This window comes from Vicugna pacos, chromosome X, assembly GCF_048564905.1.
Source record: "Vicugna pacos chromosome X, VicPac4, whole genome shotgun sequence".
NCBI lineage: Eukaryota > Metazoa > Chordata > Mammalia > Artiodactyla > Camelidae > Vicugna > Vicugna pacos.
The window spans coordinates 6,704,690-6,731,029 of record NC_133023.1 but is presented as its reverse complement, the minus strand read 5'-3'; the positions used below and the strand labels follow the sequence as shown (position 1 = coordinate 6,731,029).

General features: G+C 46.1%; 1 protein-coding gene and 1 non-coding gene across 5 annotated transcripts in view; both read right to left on the bottom strand.

The window, feature by feature from the left end:
- The window catches only part of WWC3 (WWC family member 3), a 99,510-nt gene that overhangs the window by 42,035 nt on the left and 31,135 nt on the right, over nucleotides 1–26,340 (bottom strand). Inside the window, exons 1-6 of one of the 4 annotated variants that reach the window (XM_072956551.1) lie at nucleotides 17,839–18,150; nucleotides 14,431–14,475; nucleotides 14,051–14,254; nucleotides 12,994–13,053; nucleotides 4,374–4,450; nucleotides 3,159–3,238 (exon numbers count right to left, since the gene is read on the bottom strand). In XM_072956551.1, coding sequence (XP_072812652.1) covers nucleotides 3,159–3,238; nucleotides 4,374–4,450; nucleotides 12,994–13,053; nucleotides 14,051–14,254; nucleotides 14,431–14,475; nucleotides 17,839–17,938 — 566 coding nt within the window. In that variant the 5' untranslated portion in view covers nucleotides 17,939–18,150. Of the gene's footprint in view, nucleotides 1–3,158; nucleotides 3,239–4,373; nucleotides 4,451–12,993; nucleotides 13,054–14,050; nucleotides 14,255–14,430; nucleotides 14,476–17,838; nucleotides 18,151–19,008; nucleotides 19,119–26,340 lie in introns of those variants that run through there. The other 3 variants (XM_072956553.1, XM_072956552.1, XM_072956550.1) reach the window with 3 other exon arrangements.
- LOC116277207 (U6 spliceosomal RNA) lies at nucleotides 11,652–11,759 on the bottom strand. Its single transcript, XR_004186688.1, has one exon. It is a non-coding gene; the product is annotated as a U6 spliceosomal RNA (small nuclear RNA).

The window sequence follows — 26,340 nt, the reverse complement described above, 5'->3', positions numbered from 1 at the left end:
TGAGCTATCAGCACCAATGGAATGAGAAAAGGACAAATAAAACAAGCAGGGAACCATTCCCTCTCCCTTGGAACAGAGCTTCAGGGCTCGACAGCACTGCTACGAATGCCATCAGCTACAAATAAAATATTTATGACAACTGGTCCTGATTCCTCTTCCTTGGAGAGCAGCTACAGATGCACCGTGGGCCCCCACACATGGAATGGTGCCACCCCTACATCCCAACACAGCCTGGCCATGTGGTTTTCCATCTTAGCCGTTTTATGGAGAACCAAGAGTCTCTAATGTGAGGCAGAAACACAGGCCATCCATCTCACAGCACTACATCTGCCAAGGAAGTAGCCCAAAGCTTCTTACAGAGAAAATCTAGACTCATTTATGTAATAATGTCACCTTGCATCCATCTTCTGACAAAAGGCTTTCCAATACACCATATTTAGTGTCACAAACCACAACCCCCATAGGCTGATAAAGTCTTCAAAAAAGGGTTATGTCACTTCCATACAAAAAACCCGAGGCCAGAAAAGTCTCGTTTCTCTGTAATAGTCAATGAGACCTCTGTGAACCAGGTCTACTGGCTCCTCCAGAATGAAAAATACAGCAAATGGATCATCCCGAGAATGACACCATGTAGAAAAATGAAACTCTGCTGCATTGAACAAAAAAAAATTTTCAATCACCTGAAAACCAATGCCAACCAAATAGTCACAAAAGTACAGACACACAGCACTGTCAAGGCTGCAGTGTGAGACGAGAACCAGGTCAGCTCCAGCTCTGGATTAGGTGCTGTGATTTCCTTATGGCTTTGAGCAGCCTCAGAGCCTGAGCGCAGCTGTCAGCAAAGCCAGGGATGGAGCCAGCTGCCTGTCGAGGCACGGGCATCTGGAAAGGGAACGGCTGCCACATGGAGGAAAACAGGCCGATTCCCAACAGGGAGAGGGACCAGCAAGGCCATGATGCACTTCGTTGGTGGCCACCGCAGAGCGCCAAGGAGAACGGAAGTTCACCTTCAAGGCCACAGACCTGGGCAGAAACGTTCTGTTGGCCAAGCTGTGGGAAGAGGAACATTCATCTATGCGTGGTGAGGATGCAACACGGCGCTGCCTCTCCCAAGGACAACCTGGAGATATCTAAGGATACGACCAAGGCCGTTACCCTGTGACCCAGCAAACTCACCTTTGAGAACTTCTCCTGAAATCTTTCGTGTCTACCCGTGCACAGCATTAGGTGAAAAGCTGATGGGAAATGTTGTAAATGGATGTATCAGGCCAACAACACCAGAACCCACTGATAACCTCCACACCGCAAAAAGAGACAGCCAGAGACGAGGTACCACCACTACCTACGAAACAAACTTAACTCCCCAAAAGGAAAAGAAAAGGAAACTGAACTTGAGTCCGATCACGCCTCTTGGATTAGTGACACCAGCTGCACAGAGAGCCGGGGAAGAGCACGTTTCATGACACCATGCACGTTCCAGCAACAATACCCAGTATCAGCGCAAGTCCATGGGACGGGCGGACTAGCCTCTGCAACAAGTAACTTGTTGGAAGAAAGAAGAAAAGAAAAAAGGAGAGTGGGGGAGAAATTAAGAGACACACTAACCAGATGTACTGTGTGGACCTTGTCTGAAACTGGACCCGAACAAACCAAAGAAATAGGAAAAACTGCTGGAGAGGGGACGACATTAAGAGATTACTTTTAGGTGCCACAGGTATTACAGTTATGTTTTCAAAAGGAGCCCATACCTTTACGAGAGATATTTATGGATTAAATACGATTCTGGGATTCACTTCAATAACACAATAAGGGCTTGGGAATGAGGCTAAGTGACTGAAAACAAGACTGGCCATCGTGTGGTTAGCTGTTGAAGTGCAGTGAGGGCCCCAGGAAGGATCCATCATACTCTTTTCTCTACTTCTGTGTATGTTTGATATTTTTCATCATTAGAAGTTTATATATATTATACACGCACACACGTACAAATCTATCCTTAACCCAGAGACTGCGTTCACAGCCAGCTCCCATCTACAGAAATTAACAACATACACAGACTTAAAAAAAATACAAAAGGTTCTTTTTCCCTCACTTGGACCCAAGCGTAATGATGGATTTCCTTGCTAGCCAGGAACGTTCCCCAAGATAAACAAGTTGAGTTTAAAATGTTTTAAGTAGCCAAACTCTTGGTGAGGTGCTCTGGAAAAAATACACGGGAGGTTCTGGGAAGCAAGAACAGCAGAAAATTTTCTGGAGGAAAGTCATTTTAAGAATGCCTTAGACCAATGTTGGTAACAGTACAATGACGTACAATGGTTCATGCATTATCTGTGCTTAGAGTTAGGATTTTACAGGAGGGGTAGGGTAGTCACACTGCCCATGCTTACAAAAGCTTTTCCAAATTTCTCAATAAATAATAGCAATCGGCATGATTCGATCCAAACGTGAGAGCCAATCTTCAATATCAGAAAACTAAAGAGGCTGTTTTCATCCCATACATGGCCTGTGTGACTCAGAGGAAGGTGGCAGACTGCTTCTCACCTGCAAAGCATTTTAAGCCCAGCATTAGTCCCCGTGTTTCCTCTCCTCCCTGTGAGGCTGTCACAGCACAGAGTGAACATGTGCAGTGACAACACAGCAGCCCACCAAACGCCGCCTCGCAAGGCAGCTCCATCTGGAAAGCTGGGGTGGGTCCCCCAAGAACAAAGCCAGGTCCAGAACCCTCCTCTCGGGCCACTCCTCAGCCTCCACTGGGGAGGGCGGGCACCCCCAGGCTCTAGCAGAGAGTGAGGATTGTCCCCTAAATATAAAATAAAGATCTTCTATGCTGTACACCCAAAATAAATACAACACTGTAAACTGACTATACTTCGATTTAAAAAAATAGTAATAAAGTGAACTGCATGCAAACAATAAATAAAATAAAACGAAATAAAACAAACAAACAAAAGGTCTTGTTTCCCAAGTATTTCCATTTAAAGAAATGAAGTATCTTCAGGGAAAAGAGAGATCTGATGTTTAGCACTGACAAATAACGAGCACAAATGAAAGCATAAAAGCGAACACCCATGAAGCTTTAGGACACGTGTCCTGGCACCAAACAGGTCAGTACAACAGGAAACCACAGGGGACCTCTCCCTCTGACACTGCAGGCCACTCACTCTTGCAGGGTCTCCACCCCCTTTTCCTTGTACTGCAGTTCTTGCTTCATCTGGGTCAGCTCTCGTTTTAATCTGGAAAGCTGAAAGACAAATGACATGTTTTTTTTCCAAAAACCATCTGTGAAAAATGATTTCTACGGTTGTCAGCATTGTCATCTAAGTTTCTAATCAGCTTGCAATTGACTGGATCAACCATCCCCTCCATGAACTTCCATTCATGGGCATGTAACCCAGCCTCGGTGGAAGAGCTGGCTCCCCCAGATACACAAGTCCAGGATCACTTACAGGCCTCTACCCACCTGGAGCCCTGGAACCGGCAGCGATGCTCCTTTCCAAGGTACTGATTTACACACTGCAATGAGCAACCCTGTTCATACTTTTTTCATCCTCCCTTCTACTCACTCCCCATAGATCCCACATGAGAAACATGGCTGCTCAAAGCGTGGCTTCCCACTACCTGAAAGTCACCTGGAGGGCTTATTTAAACAGATTCTGGGACCCACTGCAGGCCTGTGTTAAAGCTCAGGGGGTGGGCCTGGAGCTCACACTCTGAACCGACTCCCCAGGTGTTTTTTGTAGGTGTGTCAGAATTTGAGAACTGCCACACTAATAAAAGAAACATTCTGGTTTAGGGACTGAGACACCAGAAGATGCAGCCTCGTCTCCAAGACGTCTCCCGTGCTTTGCTACAAATGCAACAAACTGTTCCCCCTCCCAGACACCCAAGGGGCGGAAGGGATGAAACAAGGTGGCATGTAAAGAGCCAGCGTCACTGGGAAGGAGCATCAGAATCTTCAGGTTAAACGCCACCGCAGGCAAGGCTTCTCTGGGAATACAGCAACCAGGTAAGGCAGCAGACGTTAAAGATGCTGAGGGTCGGGGCTGGCATCCCGCTGATACAGGGAAGTGGACCTTTGAGGCCGGGCCCTGATGTCACCCAGTCTTTCCAAATGGGGGTTGAGTGTAGCCCCAGGAAACACACAGAGGGATACAGGTAATTTTTGTTAGATTGGCTGACACTTTAAAATGAATCTTTTCCCCTCCTACTGGGAAAGAAGTGGAAAGTAAAACCAAATGTAGTAATTCCTGAAACTGAAAATCTTAACTAAAACGGGTATGTTAGAGACCTTGATCATCAGAAAACAAACCGTGATAAGTGGTGTTACATAAAAACACACGCGGGCTTCTAGGTGTGAAAAGATTCATTTTACTCACCCTATCCCGACGACTTGCTATTTCTGCTTTAATTTGGTATGGGTCGTACTTTGTATTTGCTGAATATCCAGAGAAGCCTAAACAGAAGAAAAAGATTTTACAATGGATACTTTAAAATAAATAAATACACACAGAGAGGATCTTCTGATTCACCGTATTAAGTAATCAATTCTAAGTCTGAGATTTGCAAGTTGGCACTGGCTCCTCAAGAACTGACATTTCACAACCTCAAGTCTTGATGTTTGATTTTTATATGAGGCCTTTCTACGTGAATCCACATAATAAAATATATGGCTGTAGGTAAATCAAAACTCTGTTTATTTCAACTGCAAAACAACCAGGGTTAAAAACCATATATACATGGGGGGAAGGGGGAGGTTGGGGGAGGTATGGTTATAGTATAGAAAACTGTTCTTATTATGTAAATAGTACATATGGTACAAATCCATTTTTATTTCTTTTTAAAATGCACACACACACAAGGAAGTCACTGGAAGGAGAGAACCCCAAAGTTGACTGGGGTTATTCTAATGGTTTCATTACAAAAGATTTTACTTTCTTCATATCAATATTCTCCACATAAGTGATTTCTGACATAAGAAAGAAAAAATACTAAAGATCAGTAGAATGGAAAAGATGATTTCTAGTAACGTGTTGGTATCTGGCAGGCTCGAGGAAAAGCTTCTTTTCCACGCTGTCGGTTCCCCGAAAGCTGAAGCGAAGCACCCACGCTTTTGTTCCAGCAGCTTGTTTTTGATGGGTGTTTAGCTAAGTCACATCACGTAGCTAAATGCTTCCTTCAGCAGTGCAGCACGCGATTTAAGGTCTTTAAACAGACACAGCATCGTTATCACAAGCGGCCAGTAACCGGGAGTGGATAAGACACGCACAGCTGTCCAGCTGTAGGTTAAGCACAGTCAGCCAAGCCTTTTCTGGTGTCTCAGCAACTGGAGCAGCCCACGGCCGTCTCTCATTTCTAGCACCCCATTCACGCTCCACAACGCTTTTTCTTGATGCTTCTGTCTCCTTTCTCATAGGCCTCTAAGCCGCAGTGACCTGGTTCCTATCCCTTCCTGAGCTGTGGAGGCTCCTCTGCCCTCATCTGTGAGTCAGCCCACACTGGTGTCATCTGCCTCCGGATCACTTTCAGTAACTGCACCTGCTCCGAAGACCCATCTGCAGGGCCAGTACCTGTTCTTCTGCTCCTCTGATCTGGGTACCGAAGGCCATCATTCAGGTAACTAGGTGCCAACACCTAGAAGCTAGTTTATAATCATCTCCTGATTTTGTATTGGAGAAGATGGCTCAAAGCCATTCAGTGGTTTAAACAGCAACATTATTTAATGTCCTCAAATAGAACCACATTCAAAGTTCATCAGAGCTGCTCAGATACCTCCTTTAAAAAAAAAAAAGTCCTATGGAAAATCTATTTAAGGCCCCCTCAGTCAGAATTTCAAATTACTAGAATCTACTGGAAATAAATATCTGGAGGAGCTACGTGTTTGCCAACTTTATCTCAAATGTTCTTATATTTAGAATTGTAATCTCTCAAAGACATGGAGTAAAATGTTTTTAAAATAGAATTCTTTCTTAGATGAAGAATGTCTATTTCCAAATCCCACAAAGTCCATCTTGTCTGACTCTCTGGTTTCATTTAAGACCGGTAATAAAAGCAACACCTCAAACAATGCCCTTAAGAGGCAGAAATTATTTCTATAAAATTTCCACATTCAACTCCTGGGACTTAGTTTCTCAGGCCTGAGTTTCAGGGGCTTCCACTCAGGGCCCAGGTGACATGCAAATGAGCCTAGGGCTTGCTGACTCTTCACTTCCACGTGTATCCACTTGTCATGGTGCAGCTGAGGAAGACAATGCCAACAGTCATTGCCTGCGCTCTTTCCCACTCCAGGTATAAAAGTAACTCCGCCACCAAAGTCCAGAGAAGTTAACTGCAATGTTAAACATCAGTGACAATGATCTGAAATCGTTGCCGGAACTCTGTGTATGTGCAATTTCACAGGGGAAACTAGCAAAGGAAGTCGAAATGAATGCGAGAGGTGTAGTGGGGACAGATGGACAGACTCATGGCAAGCTGCCCTGAGTTCTCGTGGGTAACTAACAGAACCCTGAGGCGGTCGGGCATCCGCCCCTACCCTAGGACACTCAGCCTCGACCCAGTCCTGGAGGGGGAGCCTGATAACCCAGGACATCACTGAGCTGCCACCACTGAGTCCACCAATGGGGAGGCTCGCCCCACCTCTGGAGGATATTGTGAGGTGACAAAGGCTGTCCTCCTGGTCTGGGCCCAGGGGAGTGAGTCCTCTGTACTCACAGCTGAAACCATCCTAAAATGATAAAAGAGGTTTTACTTATTGATTCCATTCATGATACCTCTGCTACCGTTTCTAAAATTATAAAATTCGAGGACTGGGATGAGGCAAAAGGCAACTCAAGTACCTAAGACAGTGAGTACCTTTTATCTTCAAATGCTAAGGAGAGTGAGAAACACTGGCATGACTTTTAACAATAGAATTCAGTTTATAAAGACAAATTCTCAGTTCCTATGTCTGCCAGTAAGTCTAACGGAACCCATTTGTGGAGTCCCAGGAACAGCTCAGGACTCTAGACCCCGTTTTTAATGGCATGTGTACCACAACATTTAGAAAAAGAAACGTCTTCCTCTGTGAAGACACGTCTCCCATCTCAAGGTTTAAGACAAATACCAGACCTTCATCTCTGAAGCTTTCTTCTCGCTTGAAGAGTTCGAGTGGGCAGAGCTTTTAAATAGCTTAAGGCGTCCACTCAGGCAGACAGCATTGTTTTGGATGATATAATAATAAGGTCATAGCTTAGCTGGACCACAACAATGTAAATTACTAAACCTTGCTATTATAGCGTACCTTTCACATTTATTTCATCTAGTCTCACAAAAATCTTTGGCAGAGATCATGATCACGTTTCCCCACTTTATAGATTACGGCTGAGTTTGCAATGACTTGACCTACACTGTGCCATCAGTCAAAGAGGGACTTCTGTCTAGAACTTGGGCTCCTGTGGGTCAGATTAGCTTTTCCAGTGTAAGAAGAAATGGCCCGCCAGCTCCCCGTGCCCGACAGGTGAAGGTGATCTGTGTATTTAGCACTCAGAATGCTGCAGACCCCAGTAATCACTTTGGATGAGATTTTATGGGTTATTGAAAGGAGAAATGTGTATGTCCACGTGTCCTCTGTCTCTGTCTCCTTCTCTCACACAGGCCTCCTCTGTGCCTTGAGAACCTGAGATCCCCCCAGGGGGGTGACATGCTTTACAAGACCAGTAGTCCCTCTCCAAAAACATCCCCTGGGCAGATGGCTCCTCAGGACCAGGTATGCGCCTCCAGGCATCAGCTCTGTAGGGAGCTGCTCGAGGGAGCCCAGGAGGACTCCGGCAGAAAGGACAGCAAGCCCTGACAGTTTCCATGCTGACAGGTACTAATTAGCAGAGCTGCGACCAAGGTAGGCATATAAATAACCAAGGCCAACAAAAGAGGGCGTGACTTCTTTTTTAAAGGCACCATAGGCCAAGGAACAAAAATATTAAACTAGCCCACTCAGAGGTAACCTGAAGAAGTGACACAAGAGGCCACCAACCCAAACCAAGAACTCTCTCTCGAGGATGGGCGAGGAGGTGCGGTAGACACGTGCACTCTGCTGCGACTGTCAAGACGGAGTCGCCCCCAAGTACCTGGGGAAATGCTGCGCGCACCGTTTCCACCACCTCCCACCCCCCGCCTGCTCCAACGTGCTTGCGTGAAGCACGAGAGGTGGCTGACCGAGGGCCTGCGGCCCTTATCCTACGCCAGACACTAGATGAGAACCCTTCACCAGAGAAACAATGGGAGATGACAGTCTTTGTGCACTGGACTTGGGGCCTCAGCAAGAATGCTGGCAGGACTGAGGACTGGTAAGGTCAAGCTTCCCCACCACCTCTCCCAGGAACGCAGCGTGGGCCAGTGCTTTCTCACCCGAGACAAGGCCCACTCTCTCCCAGCCACCGAAAGAGACTCTGGGGGCAGACTTCTAGGAGCTCCTCGGAGCCAGGGTAACAAACAAAGTCCTATTCCTGCTGCTGCCGGAAGGAAGGGTCACAATCAACCTGGACAAGTGGATCTCAACTCTGAGAACCACCTGGGGAGCTTTAAAAAAAAAAAGGGTGAGGGGAGCCTGGCCCCACCCAAAGCCATTAAATCAAAATCTCTAGGGGTGGGAGTGGGGTCCAGGCAGTCAGAGTTTTTAAAACCCCTTCAGGAGATTCCTCTAGTGCAGCCAGGGTGAGAACCACTGGTGCAGATTCTTCTACAAAGGAGCAGATAGTCAATATTTTTGGCTTTGTGGGCCATATGTCCCTGTCCCAGTTCCTCAGCTCTGCCACTGTGGCTGTTAAATCGGTGAGTGGACGTGGCTATGTTCCAACAGAAGTTTATTTACAAACAGCCAGGGCGGACAGGATTCAGCCTGTGGGTCATAATTTGCTGACTTGTGGTTCAGACTATAATTTACCCCAAGCAAGAATTCCTTCCAAAATATCCTGCAGATGGTCATGTACTTCGTCTCAATGCACCGGGAGGCTAGAGTTTCTCAGGAAGAATGAAAGAGTAACTCCAGAAAAAAAAATTTCTGAAATAACAAATGTCTTCAGTGTTAAAAAGAAGGCAAACAGAAGAACACTGCAATGGAGGAAGCGGGAGAAAACGCTACAAAATGGAGCTGGAGAGGAAGCAGTGGGTGTGTCTCAGAGAGAAGGCTCCCACCGCAGAGAAGCTCCATCTCGGTGTGCTACAAAGCATAAAGCGGGGCTGGGTAGCATGCAGCTAGCTCACAAGCCCACAGGAATAAAGCAGATTTGGGTTCTTAGTCTCATGGGGATGTGTGTGCTCAAATCCAGCAAAGCATGAGTTTGCTTTGGTCAGAGACAACAAAGGTTAAGGCCTGGTATTCTCAGATGCCAGATGGCCCAATACTGACACAAAACCTTTCCTCTCCAGTGAATAGAGCTTTATTCCGGTGATTTCCATGACTTGGGGGGAAATCTGTACAGGGTATGGAAGAGGTCCCCTCCTCCTGTGATCTCCCCATATCCTGCTCCAATATTAGAAATGGCTGTTCTAGTCAATTCCTCTGCCTCACTTTCCCCTACAATCAGCCATGAGGGATAAATCATGTCCCCAGCATTTAGTATATATCAACACCAGGTGCTAAATAAATATCTGTTGAAAACTAAATGAACAGTTTAGCAATCCTACTATGGGCCATAAAGAAGTCAGAAGTAGAAAGTGCTCTGCCCTCCACGTGCCCCTTTCAGTGTTGTGTAATTGCCAGATGACCTGTCAATTTATAATTGGACCTTATTTCCAGGTAACTTGAACAATGGGAAGGCATGGTGTTCCAAAACCATGATCAGTTCTTCTGAGCTACCTCGTCCATGTCTCAGAATAGTACACAGCCCTGAAGACTATGTACACAAACAGATCTGGGTTCAAATCCAAGGTCTACCACTTATAGAGTACGGAGCCCTGAAGAACTAATTTAGCCCACTCAATACTGTTTCTTGTGGATACCCCAAACATAACATCACAGTGTTAACAGTGCTTCATGATGTGGCAACCACAATAATGCTGAGAAAACACCAGCCCATTCCACATGGGTTCCTTTCACTTCGAGTCATTGCCAATGAAGGAAATCATGGGAAATAAGTCCAGATATCATTGTTTCCAGTACCAGAGCAAGAAAACACCTCTTTGCTTTAGATGACTAGCAATGACAGTGATCTGGGCTGTGTGAGGCCCATGGGGTCAGCTGGAGTCCAGGTGTGCTATGAATCCTGCCACCAGCAGCTCCTGATGGGGGCCCAGGCCTCTGGAGCAGACATCTGTTAGAGCACAATGATTCGAGCCAGCCGGATCACTGTCTTGAACTTTAGCCTGTGGCCAGAAATAGTTCATTTGAGTCGTATCTAACAGAGTCTTCCTTGATGGAGTTCAGGTTAAACAGCAAATTCAAAGAGTTTGTCAAAACCCAAGGGACAGCAGCCTATAAACTGCCTGGATTAATTCCTAGACTCCATTCATAGTCTTTTTCCCTGATGAGATAGGCTCCAGCAAGATCCACTGGCATCTCCAGCCCTTCATGAAAACAGGGAGGCCCCATGTGGCCTCCGAGGCCACCTACAGGAGTAGATGCAGAGATGGTATCTACGCAGGGACCTCTGGTGGGTCGGGGAGTGGAGTTTGATGAGCACATTAAAATCTCAAGTCAACATACAGAGTCATCATCTTCCTCTAATCAAGGTTTCTTCATACAGGACTTCACAGACAGCACCTTGAGTATTTCTTTTTTACTGGGCATTAATAAAATTCTATGGCACACAGGAAGGAATGAAATTGAGTCCAATTCCCTATTTGCCCAAATGTCAAGGGAGTAAAAAGCCCACGGAAGTACAAAAACAGATGTTGAGGGATGTCCCAGCTCCACAGGATGACCAATCCTGAACACCCCTACCCTCTAGGCTTGGCATTGCCATGGGACCCCACCTCTCACCCCCTCGGGCTGGGTATAGAATCCAACAGGCTGTAACTAGGTCCTCCTATATTAGCATCCTGAGCAGCTCCAGTCCCGAGTCCCCATGCTCACTGCAACTCAAGTCCGGGCTGCACCAGTATAGGAACCAGTATATAAAACACATCTTCTCTTGACGAAATTTTTCCTTTCCATTACTGGCAAGAAACTTCCTGCCAAGTTTTTCTGATATGTCCTTTCCCTATTCTATTCCTAGAACAACTGACTGGAAAACCTCTTTGGAGACCTAACCAAACCCAATCATGGAACAGATGAGGTGCCTAAAGGCTCTTGGGATGAAACACTCTATTAGGTTCAATTGTATGAAATGGCCAATATTTGGCCCTTTTTAAGCCATAAAAAGGACAATTTTATATGGTTCAACCTACTTCCACCAAGTAACTTTTGGAAAGGTTTAGAATCGCTAACTATAAGCTCTCAGAAACAGTTATAAACCAATGCTTCAGCTAAATGTGACCTCAAGGCACCAAGTCCATGAGTTGTTCATCCTATGGGATCATTTAAAAGAGACCATACACTGAGCCATAAAAGTCATGTCAGTAGATACTAAAAGTTTGGAATCTTATATAGTCCAGTCTCTGACCATAACAGAATTAAATTAGAAATCAACAACATATCTTTTAAAAGTTCCAACAACTTACTTTCATTTTTTAATTTTTATTTTTAAAATATGGAACACTTCACAACTTTGCGTGTCATCCTTCCACAGGGGCCATGCTAATCTTTTCCGTATCGTTCCAATATTTAGCACATGTGCTGCCAAAGTGAGCACCCAACAACTTACTTTTATAAGAACCCATGGGTCACAAGATAAATCACAAAAAAATGGGGAAATATTTTGAACTGACTGAAAATGAAAATACCAAAATTTGTGGGATGCAGTTAAAGTAGTACCTAGAGGAGAATTTATACCTTTAGAGGCTATGTGAGAAAATCAGAAAGGTCTGAAATCAATGATCTGAGTCCCTACTTTAGGAAGATAGAAAAGGAAGAACAAATTAAAGCCAAACCAAGTAGAAAGAAGGAAATAAAGAGGACAAATCAATAAAATCGAAGAGAGACAAGAAATTGGGGGGAAAAAAAGAAAATCAAAAGCCAGTTCACTAGAATGATACATACAATGGATAAGAGGTTAGCTACACTGATTAAGAATACATAAATGATTAATATCATGAATCAAAGAGAGGACACCACCTCAGAGTCCAGACATTGAAAGAATCATACAGGAATTCTACAAAAACTTCATAAACTTGACAGCTTGGATTAGCACTCGGTAGAATCCCTGTGGGCCAAACCCAGCTTGTTACCCATTTTTATACTTTTATCAGATCAAGCCACACACATTCATTTATGTATCGTGTCTGGCTGCTTCCACATGGTAACAACAGGCTTGAGTAGTTGCATCTAAGACCACATGGTCTACAGAGCCTAAAATACCAGCTGACCCTTTACAGAAAAGTTTACTGATTTTTAGATTAGGTGAAAGAGACGAAATTCTTGAAGCACACAAATACGAAAACTGATTCAAGAAGAAACAGGAAAATCTGATTACCCCTGTATCTATTAAAGGTTACAAACATTCCCAGGAAGAACTCCAGGTCCAGATGGCTTTTCTGATTAATTCTATCAAACAGTTAAGAAGGCACTACCAATCTCACATAAACTCTTGCCAAAAACTAGGGAGGAGGGAGCATGTCCCCACTCATTCTGTGAGGCCAGTATTATCCCATTACCAAAATCAGAGACAGGCATTATAAGTAAAGAGAACTATGAAGAAACCAGCCTTTTCTAAAAACTAGCACTGAGCTGACCCATCACATTTTGATGGACAGTTAAAAACAAACAAACAAACAGAAAAAATCCTAGTACATACCAATGTCTGAAGAATGAGAGAAAACAGCCTAGAAACAACATATCATTGTACCTGAGCCTGCATTCTCTCACGGCAGATGGAAACACAAACATCTCAAATTCCTGTGACAGAGGGGAAACCCCGGCTTATTTACCTCCAACAGCAGCTGCAGTAAAAAAGACGTACGGCCCCTTGACCTCAACTCCATTCTGACCTGCAACACAGGATAGAGCTTTGACCATGTCTTCCACGTTCTAAGCTGGGTCACAGAGCAAATCCCTGGCAACACGGCAGTCATGCCGCAGGTAAGTCCTTCCAAGTCTCGGCTAGACTAAGGTTTTCACAAAAAGAAACCCTGTGGTACCAACTTCATACACTGTCCCCAAGCTCTCGGGCCCCGGGACAGCCATGGCCGCATGCACCCGCGGTGGGCTGCTGGGCCTGACAACTCCGGTGGGAAGGGGCTGGCTCAGGCAGTGACTGACTGAGTCAGCAACCAAATGCTTTGGCTTCTGCGACTGGACCTGATTCCTTCAACACCTGAGCATCTGCAGAGTGCTACTGAAATGGGAGCCCACAGCCAGCACCCTCTGAAGCTAAGAGGGGCTCCCTATGGAGAACGTCAGTGTGCGTCCATCTTACTTGAGGGGCAGAGAGTTCTCCAATTCTCTGCGCTATACTGAGTCTCTCCACCTTCAGTGTGTTGCCCAAGAAAGGACTCTACAAAGAGACAGGTGCCTGACATGCGGAGGCTCCTGGATCTGTGCATCCATGATCAACAGAAGTGTGGTATGGCTTTCCCAAGGATCAGCCCAGACAAGCAGGATTAACTGCAGGGGCCTCCAGGTGAAGCCCTTTCCCACACAGACAAATATGAGGCATGAGATGGCTTTGTGTCACGACCTGAAATGTACTTGTTTATGTCCTCCCTTCCCCAGCTGCTCGGACGCTCCCTGAGGGCAGGGACCTCTCCTCTGTTAGGCTCTACCGTATCACTGTGACTGGGCACAAGGTGGGCACCTGATAAATATTTGCTAAAGGATGGTAGTGAATGACCATCAATTCCCGTGTGGAAGGCTGATCCCCTGTCTGTGTGCGATTAGAAACTTTATGAAGCTGCCTTGCCCGAGTGAAGTTCGGGCTTTGCAGATAACCTAGCAGAGATGGCTCTTAAAGTCGCGCGTGTTCACTGGAGGAGCCGGGCAACTCACAGCTGGCGTATGAGCGGCTGTCGTCCTCACACATTTTGTGCAGCTGCTGATATTCCTCCTGAGCCAGCTCGAACCGCTGCTGCTTAATCTGGTAGATTTCTTTCTTGGCATTGAGAGCCTCCTGGGCTACAATTAAGTACTCCTTCAGCATCCGTTCCTGCTCTCGTCTCCATTGTTCTCTGGGGTCCTCAATCTGGGTAAGCTCTGAAATGAAAAGGGTAAGGACATAAGTGACTTCAAGTAAAATCTTTAGGTTGACCAATAATTGTGCAGTTATGTGACTGGTCGATATGAAAATTAATTAACTACCAGGATGTTCATTATGGAAGCGTCTGCATAAGGAACCTTCCCAAAGTGTGGATCATCTTCTATTTACATACCTGCCGCTGAGAGGAGACCAAGGCTCTGTAGATATGCAACAGTTCCTTGAAGGGGAAGACAACATCAGACAGTTGTTCACACAGTCAGTAAACGTGGGTGGACACGAACCCAAAGGAACTCGTCACTGTCAAACTAAGAGATGCATCCAACCTTCTTCTCCCTGACTTGTCCAACCTGGATACTGTCAGCTCTGCTGTCCCTGTGACTGGCTTGCTCCCTCCCCTTCCCCCCATGCCAGACCACGTCCTTCTGCCTTCTTTGTGAACTTCCTCATCTCCTCCCGCCCATAAATCCGCCCCGCTTTCCACTCTGGCTTTCTCACTCTACCAGCTCCCGGAAGGGCTCATGCTTACCTCTGGCTCCAACCTCTCCTGAGCCCCATCCTTTCCTTCCAACTCCCTTCTAGCTACATCTCCACCTGGAAGGACGCACAGTAACTGAGTCAATCATCCAAAGTTGGACTCATTCTCACACAGCGCCTTTTCACTACCTAAACCGAAACCAAACCACAGCAGGTGGCCCAGCGCCTGCTGCTGTCGCTTGCCCTCCCGAAGGGAGCTGCACTACTGGGATCTGCCCACTCAGCCAACCTGGGACCCCACCTCAGAGGACTCCTACCCCTTGCCCTCACCCAGAATATTTGGTGGGGCATCCAGAATTGGTGATTCCTGCCCCTACCTATAACAATGACTGACGACATGCCTTCTCTCCATCTCCCCTTAATTCAATAAGACCCTCACAATCTCTCTCCAGAAACACCCAGGCTTCCTGACTCATCCCACCGAGAGCCACCCTCAGTGTGCTCACCAAAGTTACCTTCCCAACTCTGCCTGCAATTCTTTAACACGTGAACCTCTCTTAAAGCACAAAGTCCAATATCCTCCACGTGATGAGTCCTGAAACTAACTTGCCAGCTTTATTTCAAGTTTCTGCCCTTTTCCCCAGAGACATCCTCTACACAGACTAAATTTTCCACAGTCCCCATCTTTGGAAACGCTTATCCATGCATTTACGTCACTTCTGTCCTCCTCTGCCCACCAGAAAACCATGTCATTGTCTAAGTCCCTTTACAAAGGCACCTCTTCTCTGAAGCCTTCTCTGCCCTGCCAAGCACACATATCTCTGTGCAATGGCTAGGACTGCTGCTCTGACCACTCGCCGCATAACTGTTTTTGTATTTCTTTATTTCCCATCTAAACTCCAAGCCCCTAGAAGCAGGCGCACAGCCCCAGTCATCTTTATATTCTCAGGGCCCTTCGTCAGTCTGAGACTCAGAAGGCAGTCTATGATTGTGGACCGCAGGCTCACTGAGTGTGGAGCAGAAGGGGCCATCTGCTCCGTACAGAGGACTACAGTCCTGAGATCAGATCCTTACATCGAGGAATGGAGTGATCAAATGGGCAAGACACCCAGACTCGGGAAGGCTCCTTTCCTTCATGGCAATCAAATTCCTAGTGGAGATTTCCACAGAAGCGCCACCCTAAATGCAGTAAGAAACGGAAAGTGGCGTCCTGCTCCCAACACTGAGACCGCAGGCTGCAGTGGCTCCGTTACAATGATGCCATATTGGTCATTATATACAGGCTGCCTGCAGCCAAAACAAAATTAAGGAGAGTTCCTAGAAGGAAAATGCTAATAAAATTCCCCACCCAAATCCTAAATAAACCTGCAAAATATTTTTCTCCAAGTGCACTTGAGTACACTACTGCAACAGCCCAAACGTGGAAAAATTAGGGAATCTCACCAAATGATGAGTGGATGAATAAAATGTGGTCTACCTATGCAGTGGGGTGTCATTCAGCCATAAGAAGGAATAAACTATTGATATCCTACAACATGGATGGACCTCGAGGATCTCACGCTAAGTGAGAGAAGTCAGACCCAAAAGACTACATGTTGTAGGATCCATTTGGATGAAATGTCCAGAAGAGGCAAACCCAGAGAGACATATAGGAGATTCGGGGTTGCGTGGGACAGGAGACTGGCGGGAGGAATGGGGAGTGACGGCTAAGGGGTACAGGGTTGTACCTGGGGTGATGAAATGTTCTGGAACTAGCCAGAGGTGGTGGTTGAAGAACACTGTGAATGCACCAAACGCCACCCAACTGTAATGCGTTTAAACGGTTAATTGCACGTTCTGTGCATTTCACCTCAAAATGATTTAAAAAATGTAAATTTTACGTCATCTTCACCACACACACACACACACACACACACACACACACACACACACACACACACACGAGCGCTTGCTAGGATGTTTCAAGTAAGTTCTTCCTTTTAAACCCCGTCCCAGCAACAACCCCTACTATCCCTCTTCACACTGCTACCCCAGGGCCCCTCCTGGAAGGCCTCTCCAGGCCTTAAAAGCTCACATGGGGAAATAAGAAACAGAAATAACAAACACTGACCTAGCCCTAGCGTTCAGGTTTAGTGGGCTTGGGCCTGGGCGTGGGCAGAGTCACAGTGGTGTAACCGCCCGGATGTCTCTGATGCTGTTCAGCCAGGAGACTTGCCTCGGCCGACAGGCTCTGTTCACACTCTGGTCAGCACACCCAAGGGTCTTGGGAACCTTGAAGGTGATCAACCCAGGGCCCCTCTGGTCCCTCACTCCACTGTCAACCTGCACAGTTCCAACTTAACATGTGACCCCTCAGGTTCTGTGCCCTTAAAGAGCTTTAAGGATGTGCTATCAAGAGCTGGGTTCTTGGGAGCAAGGCTCGGGAGGGGCAGGGCCCTGGAGCTGGTACCTTCCCCCTCCACCCTCCATGGTGCTGGGTCATCCCAGGTAGACTCAAGGTGGCTGAAAGAAAGCCCTTGGTGATTACTCAGGTTGGGGGTTCATGGTCATGTCTAGCGTGTCACGTCAAATCCTTGAAGGTAAAGACTAGGTCTCACTTCCCTGTGTCCCCAGGGCCTCAAGAGTGGCCGGCACGGAGAGGTCCCTTGCTGTGACTCAGTGAGAAAGGAACACCCGCAGCAAAGAAGGGGGCCCAGAGGGATGAGCGAGCTGGGTTTACAAGAGACGAGCCAGAACGGGTCCTAGGCCTCAGTGGCGGGCAGGCAGGCTTTCCAGAAAGGTCATGTCAGTGAATGCCTGTGCTGTTCAGTCATACTACCTGGGCCCAGAGAGGCCAAAGCCTGGTGAGGAGGCCCTGGTGCCCCTGTGCCCAGCAGCCCTCACCTGCCGGAGTGACCACCCTGCAGCTGGGAAGGTGGCCCAGATGGCCCAGACACCTGGACACACGCAAACAAGGGCACCAGCTCAGCCAGGCCGGGGGGGGGCTGCCCCAGATGGAGCCTCATGGAGCACTGCACCCTGTCCACTGTGCAGTGGGTCCGCCTAGAAGCCCTTGTGCCACGTGGATAACCGCCTGGGAGGGCGGCAGGACCGAGGCAGTACTCACCCTGCTGCCCAGTCTGTGGGTAGGAGCTGCAATCAAGGGGAAGCCGAGTGTATTGATCGGAAACCCCACAGGCCTGGACAGAGACAGGAAGGCTCGTCATGTAGGTTCCTTAATGCTGAACTGAGGAGCCGGCCGGCCAGTGACAATGTGGGAGTCAGTCCTAAAAGCACCAGCCCGGCCCGATCACACTATGGGGACACGAGGAGCCATGAGACCGAGTGAGGGAGGAGCTTCACACTCACACGGCGTACACTGTGCATCCTCCCAGCCTCTCCCACACTTAATAACTCCAAGGACAGAAAGCACACTAAGGGAAACTTCATGTCCCCAGTAGTAATGACAATGGCAGGAACACTGAGGGCAGCTAGAACAAAAATGGGAGAGAGAGAAAATGTGGATCTGAGAGAGGAATGGGTCCCCAGCGGTACCCGATGGAGGAAGGCTGATGAGGAGGCAGAAGAAAGCCAGGAGTGGGGTGGAGAAGAGATCTAGAACCAAAGGCAGCATGTGAATCTCAGCACCACTGGGGCAGCTCAGCCTCTGTGGGGCGCCCTGTGAGCAGCATCTCTGGCTTCCACCCACCAGATGCCAGGAGCACCTCTCTCAGCTGTGACCATCGAAAATGCCTCCAGACATTACCAAGTGTCCCTGGGAGGCAATACCAGCCCTGGGTGAGAATCACTGCTCTCAACAACTCCACAAAGAAGGCCGGCATGGTCAAGGACCATTTATTTTAGCTGTAGTCTTTGCATTAGTTTCTCCCTTCACAAAGCTCAAATCAAATCAAATCACATGCATAAGACAAAATGAAGTTAAGGCAACCACTTGGGCATTTACTGTTCCAAGAACTTGTTAAGTTGCATTTTGCAAAAACCAGTCTTCTCATTTTGAGAGATGTTTCTATTAGTAGACTGCCTGGAAAATTTATTCTTTCAATTAGGTATTAAAACTCTCCATTCAACATATTCCATGCAGTCCTGAGCAACACACAAGCCAGGTAGCTACATACCTGCTCAGCTAATGGATACTTCAGATGACATTTATAAAATCCAGTTCAATGCTGCTTTGGAGAGTAACAATTGTTTCATCTACAGAAAGAGTTCCTAGCATCTTTGAGATCAACATGAAAACTCATTCATATATAATAACTCAAGGTGGCACTCTACTTACTATTTATGTGGTCCATGTAATAAATTCCAATTTGTTTATCATATACAGTTTCCCATCCTAAAGGAAGTTCATCCCCAACACAATCGGCAAAGGTCAATGGCTTTGTTATCCTGCAAAATAAAATTATGAAAGCAAATTTGAAAGTCAGGTCAATTTCATGTAAGTTTGCTGAATCAATTCTAGAATTTGATTTTAACACAAAAATCATATATTATCTACTTGCTTTTGCTCCAACTAATTGGTTGGAAAATTAGTTCACTGGCTTTGCCTAAGTAATATCAGTACACTCACAGTTTTTTTTTTTTACTATCTCAAAATACAGATTTAAATGCCAGCGAAAACAGATATTGACAGTTACAAAACAGGTAAAACAAGCATCTTCTTCCAAGCGGTATGTTTAATGAGGTGACGACAATGGAATGTGGCTCTGCCACAACAATAGGCGAGCACCTCTGTTTTGTTCTCATTCCCTGCCAAATGTTCCCCCCTCACAACTTTCGGTTTCTGTGCATTATACCCTACTCTATCTAAAATGTATTTGGTAAGTTTCATCTACCAATGGTCAGAAGTTAAGGAGTTAAACATTAACCATGGACCAAATGCAAAAAGCCAAACAAGCACGGGAACAATACAAGGGGACGCCTACTAAACACTGCCCTGTATTCCTCATGCAGTGGGAATCAGAAATTGCAAAGGGTCCTCTTTGTTTTCTGGAGAAAAACAACAAAAGCACATTGTCTACAGATCTCTCTCCTTAAAGTCCATCTGATCAAGGACCCTTGGCTTGACACAGATAGATAAAGGAGAGGTTTTCCAGATAGGTTTCTTTAAGGAGAGCCTCCCCTCTCCTAGACGTCATGATCACACTGACTGACAAGACAGCTGTCATAAAACAGGCCGCACCAATTATTGTCTGAGTCTGGGCAGCTATCTATTCGGTTCTCTTTATAAACGCACACTGACTGGTATGCATGGGAATCTGATAACCCAAATTTCACTAACTCAATCTTCCCACATCTCTGTTCAAGTCCCTGGCTCCAGGAAAGTAAGATACCATAACCGCAGCCAAACCCGACAAGACCAGTATGAATTTCCAACACGTTATTTCCCCAAACTGGTTCGACAAGACTCTGTCTCTCCAAGTAGCATTCAGAAACTGACAAACACCATTATGACAGCACTGATTGAACTCGTCTTCATTTTAAACGTATGGTTTTAAGAAGTGCCAGTCAGTGTCAAAACAGAAATACATATGTAGAAGGTAAAATACACCATGGAAATCCTCTCACATACGATGCACTCAAAACCCACAACATCACAAGATGAGCCTACTGTGTACTGTCTGTCCGTCCCCAAAACACCAACCACAGCACAATCCCTTTACAGGTCAGTAATGGTGTGGTAGTGGCATGGTTCCAAGTCACACAGGTAACAGCAGGGTGTTGTGCACGATTCAAGTCCTAAACAGGATCACACCACAACAAAAACAATGCTACTTTAAGAGAAACTGAGTCCTGAGCACATCTCTGCTATTCCAGACTCCCGTAAAGCCTACAGAAAAATGCCCAAGCACAGGCGCATTCTAAGCATGTTTACATATGTGATCTCATTTAATCAACAAATACTGGTGGGAAGACAGAACTGACAGCACTGCTGAGCTCAATTCACTTACTTTACAATTCAGAACTATTCTAAAACTATTGCAAGTTCAGAGTTTTCCATTTCCTATCCAATAAACACTGCAAGTAATTAAAATAACACTTCCACACTCTTTGTTCTAAAAATAAACAGATACACTATTATTTTGGTGAATTTTATTTTGGCTCGATACAGAATCCATGAATCTCTGATTTCACTTCCTCTCTAAAGAAAGCCTGGATTTTGCACAATCATCCACAGACTCAGTACTTCGAAGCCAGCTGATGAGAAGTCACGCTTCTCGGGGCCCAGCTCACACCAAGAGCAAGAAGTTACCAAGTCCTTGCCGTGGATCTCCTCGGGCCGTGGGGCTCACACTTTGAGCCTGCTAACTCACTTGATGGCAGTGTGAACGGGCTCAACGATACAGATGTCCAGCTCCCAAAAGACAGAAGTAGTAAACTAGAAGGCAAGGACAGGGATCCCTCGGGCAGGAAGAACGCAGCAGGGAGAAGCACATAAACCCACTCACCGCTTTCACCCACTACACCGTGAGACACGCTCACGTGCAGCAGGACACCCATGGCGGCCCGCTCCTAAGCGGCTCCCACTGCGTCCTGCCTCCCGCTGTTCACATCCTCACATGCCCCACCCCCCCAAAGAGGGCTCTGCTGTGCAAGCGACAGGGTATTGTGGAAATGACAGTATGTGGCCTCCGGGGTGAAGTCATATAAGACATCATACTTCCACCTTATTTTCTTGGATCGCCAGCTTTGGGGGAAACCAGCAGCCATGTGATGAGACTACTCAAGCAGCCCAATGGAGAGACCCACATAAGGAAGAATGTGGTCTCTGGCCGACAGCCAGCGCCAATCTCCCAGTCATAGGAATTAATCACCTTGGAAGTGGACCCACCAGCCCCAGTCAAACCTTCAGATGGCTGCATCTTGACCACAATACCCCCATGAGACCCCAAGTAAGGCCCACCAGCCAAACTGCTCCTGCACCACAGAAACTGTGGGACTGAATGCACACTGTCATTTGAAGCCACTAAGTTTCAGGGTAATTTGTGTGAGGCAGCAATAGATAACTAATAAAATATCTGAGTCCTAACGCCCCTTCCTAGTTCATCAGATGCGGAAGTGGACATTTGTAGTGATGGCCCAGGCTACCCACTATTAGGAAGCAGTGAGATGTAAAGGAGGCCTTTTGTCTTTTTCCAGAACATTAAAATAGACACATATGCTGCTCTTCTGACTTGTCTACCTATTTATCAGGATGACACACCTGCCAGACTTCCAGACAGGTGTCACTTCAGTGCACAAGGGCAAATTTTGGCATGATTTTCAATAACAGCATGGAGAATGTCTAAATTTATTATCCTCATTATCATTCCAAAGTATTTATGAGACAAAGACTTCGTGGTTTTCTGTTGTCCAGCACATGCCACCATGAATATTCACAACTGTACCAGTATCAAAATGATGATTTTTCTCCCAAGAAAGGTGCTGGTGGGGAACATGACTTCAGTAATGGGTAAATCACTTCAGATGAGTTACCCGGTTTCAGAATCTATTTGAGCCCACTGCTACAATGAGGAGAGCTGAATAAATCTTGGCTCCCTTTTATTGTCAGAAGGGCAGTATCTGGGAGTCTGGAACAGTAGAGTTCTTTTGGTGTTAGCTTTTCAGCAAGGAGTGCTATCTGGATGTTGCTGGCTAAAAAGCCTGATTCCTGCATGGCAGGGTGAAGCCTGGAGCCACCCAGGAGAGATCTCAGACTTGGCTGGGACAATCAGCACCCTCAGCAAGCTGGTGGACTTTGTCCTGGACAATCTTGTGACCCCTCATCCTGCCAATGGTCATCCCTCCAACTGCGAGGAGACGCTGACGTCCAATGTCTCTTCCTCAAGCACAGTGGTCTCTACAAAAGTGCGCAGCATTGAGTTGGCCAGGGGAAAGCGCCAGACTGGTGTTCCCATGCCCCTCAAGGCAAGCCCAAGGTCCCGCCTTCACCCATAGGTATGCCAGTCCAGGTTCTTGAGTTCTCATCTCCCCAAAAACTTGATGCTAGATCTTCCCCACTAACTCCTTCCCACAGTCACCACACACAGACTCCAGGGCATTTTTGTCTCTACTACACACAGTTTAGGAAACATACCTCAATAGGAGACAGATGGCCATTCACAGAACCACTCAAATACAACCATTATTCCTATTTTGGTGTGTTTTCCTCATCTTTTTTCTGTGTTCCCTTTGTTTTTTTCTGACATAGTCATGATCATACAGTATACACAATTTTCTTTTCTGCCTTTTCCACTTAATTTTGTAACTTATTAATTTATACCTTGAGTCTCTCCAAAAATTACTGGAGATGGTCTAACACTATAGCCTAAGTATTCCATCCTCCTTGTTATAAATTATTTGTAAACATCACCTGGAATAGGTGAATTAAGCTCCTTGTGAACAATTACCCTGTCTCAACTGTCTCTGACCCCCCTCAGCACCTGGTTTAAGAATAAATAACCTGTATTTCCATAAACAGTTTGCTAAGGGGATCAGTATAATTTCCCTAAGCCCTCCCCTACTATTGACAGCTACATTATTTCCTAACTTCTACCAGTATAAATACTCACGAGAGCTGCTCTGGGAAACAGTTCGGTAATTTCTCAAATACTTGAACAGAGTTTCCATATGAGCCAGTAACTGTACCCCCAAGAGAAATGAAAACATATGTCCACACCAAAGAATGTCCACAGCAGAGTTATTCACAATAGCCAGAAGATGAATACAACTAAGAGCCACCAATTGATGAAAGGGTAAATAAAGCATACAATGGAATATTATTTGACCATAAAAAAACCATTAAGTACTGACACCCGCTACAATATGAATGGACGTTGAAGTCACTGCGCTAGGTGAAAGAAGCCAGACACAAAAGGTTACATGTTATATGGGTCCGTCTATAAGAAACATCCAGAATAGGCAACTCACAGAGACAGAAGGTAGATCAGTGGTTGTTAGGGGTTGGAGATAAAGATGGAATGGGGAGTGACTGCTAGTAGGTACGGGGCTTCCTTTAGGGGTGATAAAAATGTTCTGGAATTAACTAGTGCTTGATGGTTGTGCAACTGTAATTATATTAAAAACTAGTAAACTGTACTCTTCAAATGGTGACTTTTATGTTATATGTGACATATCTCAATTTTTAAAACTATGATAAAAGGAACGTCTCTGTGAATAAAGCTCATAGTCTGTATTTACAATTACTTTCTTTGAAAGACTCCCAGAAGTAAATTTACAAGGTTGAAGGATATGATGCTCTTTTCTCCTTATCTTAAATTCAATGCAAAAAATTCAGACAGTACAGTATAAAGAACAGGAAATAAAATCATCTATAATCCAGAAGTCCTGGATTCATGTTTTAGCTTATTTTCCTACATTTTTCCCACAGCTGATATCATACCAGATACAGCTTCATACACTGATTTTTTTCATTTGTGTATTTCCTTATGTTCTTTGAGTCTTTGTCAGCATCGCTTTCTATCATGTTAGAAGCTACCATCATATGCAGTAAACCATAACATTTTTACCAGGCACCTCAAGTCATCTATTCAAGTACAGTCCAATTTTCTGCATTTTACTGTAGATAATGGATACGAGCTTAGAGTAAACATCTGATAGACACTTCAAAGTGCTTTACCACCAGCATACACTCCTACTAGCGACCCAAGAGCTGGTCTTTCTCATCACCCTCTGGGGATACTCTGAACGCATTTGTTCAAGGGCTCGGGATAAATCTGTATGGCATGAGCAGGCTCCACTTTCAAGGATCAAGGTGGTAGGGAGTAGAGCGTAAGTTTCATAACATCTTCAGAATGTGGGAAGCTGCGCAATGAACTGAGAAGCAGGGCCCCCGGCGTTCCCACGCGTCAGCACTGACGTCGTTATCTTATGGCCCCCGGGCCAGCTCTCACCAGGGCTGGTCCTCCTATCAGAGCAGCATCCAACGGACAGTAGCCGGCTCTCCCCGCCCTCAAACACCACTTAGAGGTATTCCCATCACAGATTCTCTCCTTAACAAATGGCTCCTCTCGGCCTCAGCAGAGGAAATGAATTTGTTTTGCTCGTTGTTCTGATGACCAGTGCTGGTCCACGAGATGGGGCTGAGGAGACGGACATCAGCTTCTTTTTGTTCCCTTTTGCCCATTGCATCCTGCCAGGCTCTTTAAGAAGTGGCACTGGTGTTGATTATTTTCACTTTTTTATTTTACTTTTTAAACAGTGTATTACTGCTGTATGTTTGGAGTCTTTAAATGTGATTTTAAAACAATTTTTTAAGACATTAAGGAGAGAGACAATACATGTCTTCAGAACACACACACACACACACACAGAAGTGGCACTGGGCCACTTCAGTCAGTGCCAGTTCCAAGAGAGCCATTTATGCCATGAAACCTCGGACAAGTCATTCCTTCTCCCTCTGGGCCTGCCTCAGTTTCCTCATCTTTCAAATGGGGGTGATCCAACAAACCTCATGGGCCCTGTCAGCTGGGTGCAGCCGCTTCAGTCCCAGCCCAGAGACCAGCTCCACCCGCTCCCTTTCCTGCTCCCCCTCATTCTCCAGCAGCCCTGCTTCAGACTGGATTAGTTTCCTTTTGCTGCTGTGACAAATGACCACCAACTTGGTGGTCCTTTAGCATCTAGCAGCTCTGGAGATCAGAAGTCCAGACTGATTTCACTGAACTAAAACCAAAGCAGCAGTAAGTCCACATTCCCTCTGGAGGTTCCAAGGGAGAATCGATTCTCCGGTCCAGCTTCTGAAGACTTCCTGGCACGCCCTGGCAGCTCCTTCCGTCTTCCAAGGCAGCCATGGTCGGCTGAGTCTTTCTCAGGAGGCCATCCCTCTGGGTTTCCCTCCTCTGCCTCCCACTTCCACTCACAAAGACCCTCAGGATTACATTAGGCCTGCCCAGACACTCCAGGATAACCTCCCCATTGCAAGATTCTTTATTTAGTCACATCTGCAAAATCCCTTCCACCATGGCAGGTAACACACTCACATGTTCCAGGGGTTAGGACGCGGACATCCTGGGAGGCCATGACTCTGCCAACCACAGACACCCCCAGAGAGACCGCGGGGCCGAGGGTGGGCAAAGCAAGAGGCCGCAGTCAGCGCCTTGAGAGCCTTGCCCTCCCTCCCAGCCAGGTTCATATCTAACACCGACTATCACACACTGCAGAAAAGTAAAGGTGGGCAGCGGAAGGTGAGAGCAGGGAGAAGAGGGTAAAGTATGAACGCTGATTTTTTTTTCAATCCATGAAGGCAAATGAATTGATTTAGATGATATACAATCTTTCTAATAGTGAAATTGCTTTTTTTAATTGAGGTAACACTGGTTTATAACATTATGTAAGTTCCATGCACACATATTTCGACTTCTGCAGACACGACAGCGTGCTCACCACTGTAAGTTTAGCTTCCCGCCGTCACGGCACAGCTGCCCTCCCTTACCCATGAAGCTCCCCAACTCCTTCCCCTCTGGCAACCAGAACTCTGTTCTCTGTATCTACACATAAACACTGATTCTGAACATATTTCCTTTATCAAAAGGAGGCCAGGGTAATCCTCTGGTGCCTGGACTATACTTTCCAGTCTCCCAGAACATCTTTATATTTCCAACTCATGCTTGTT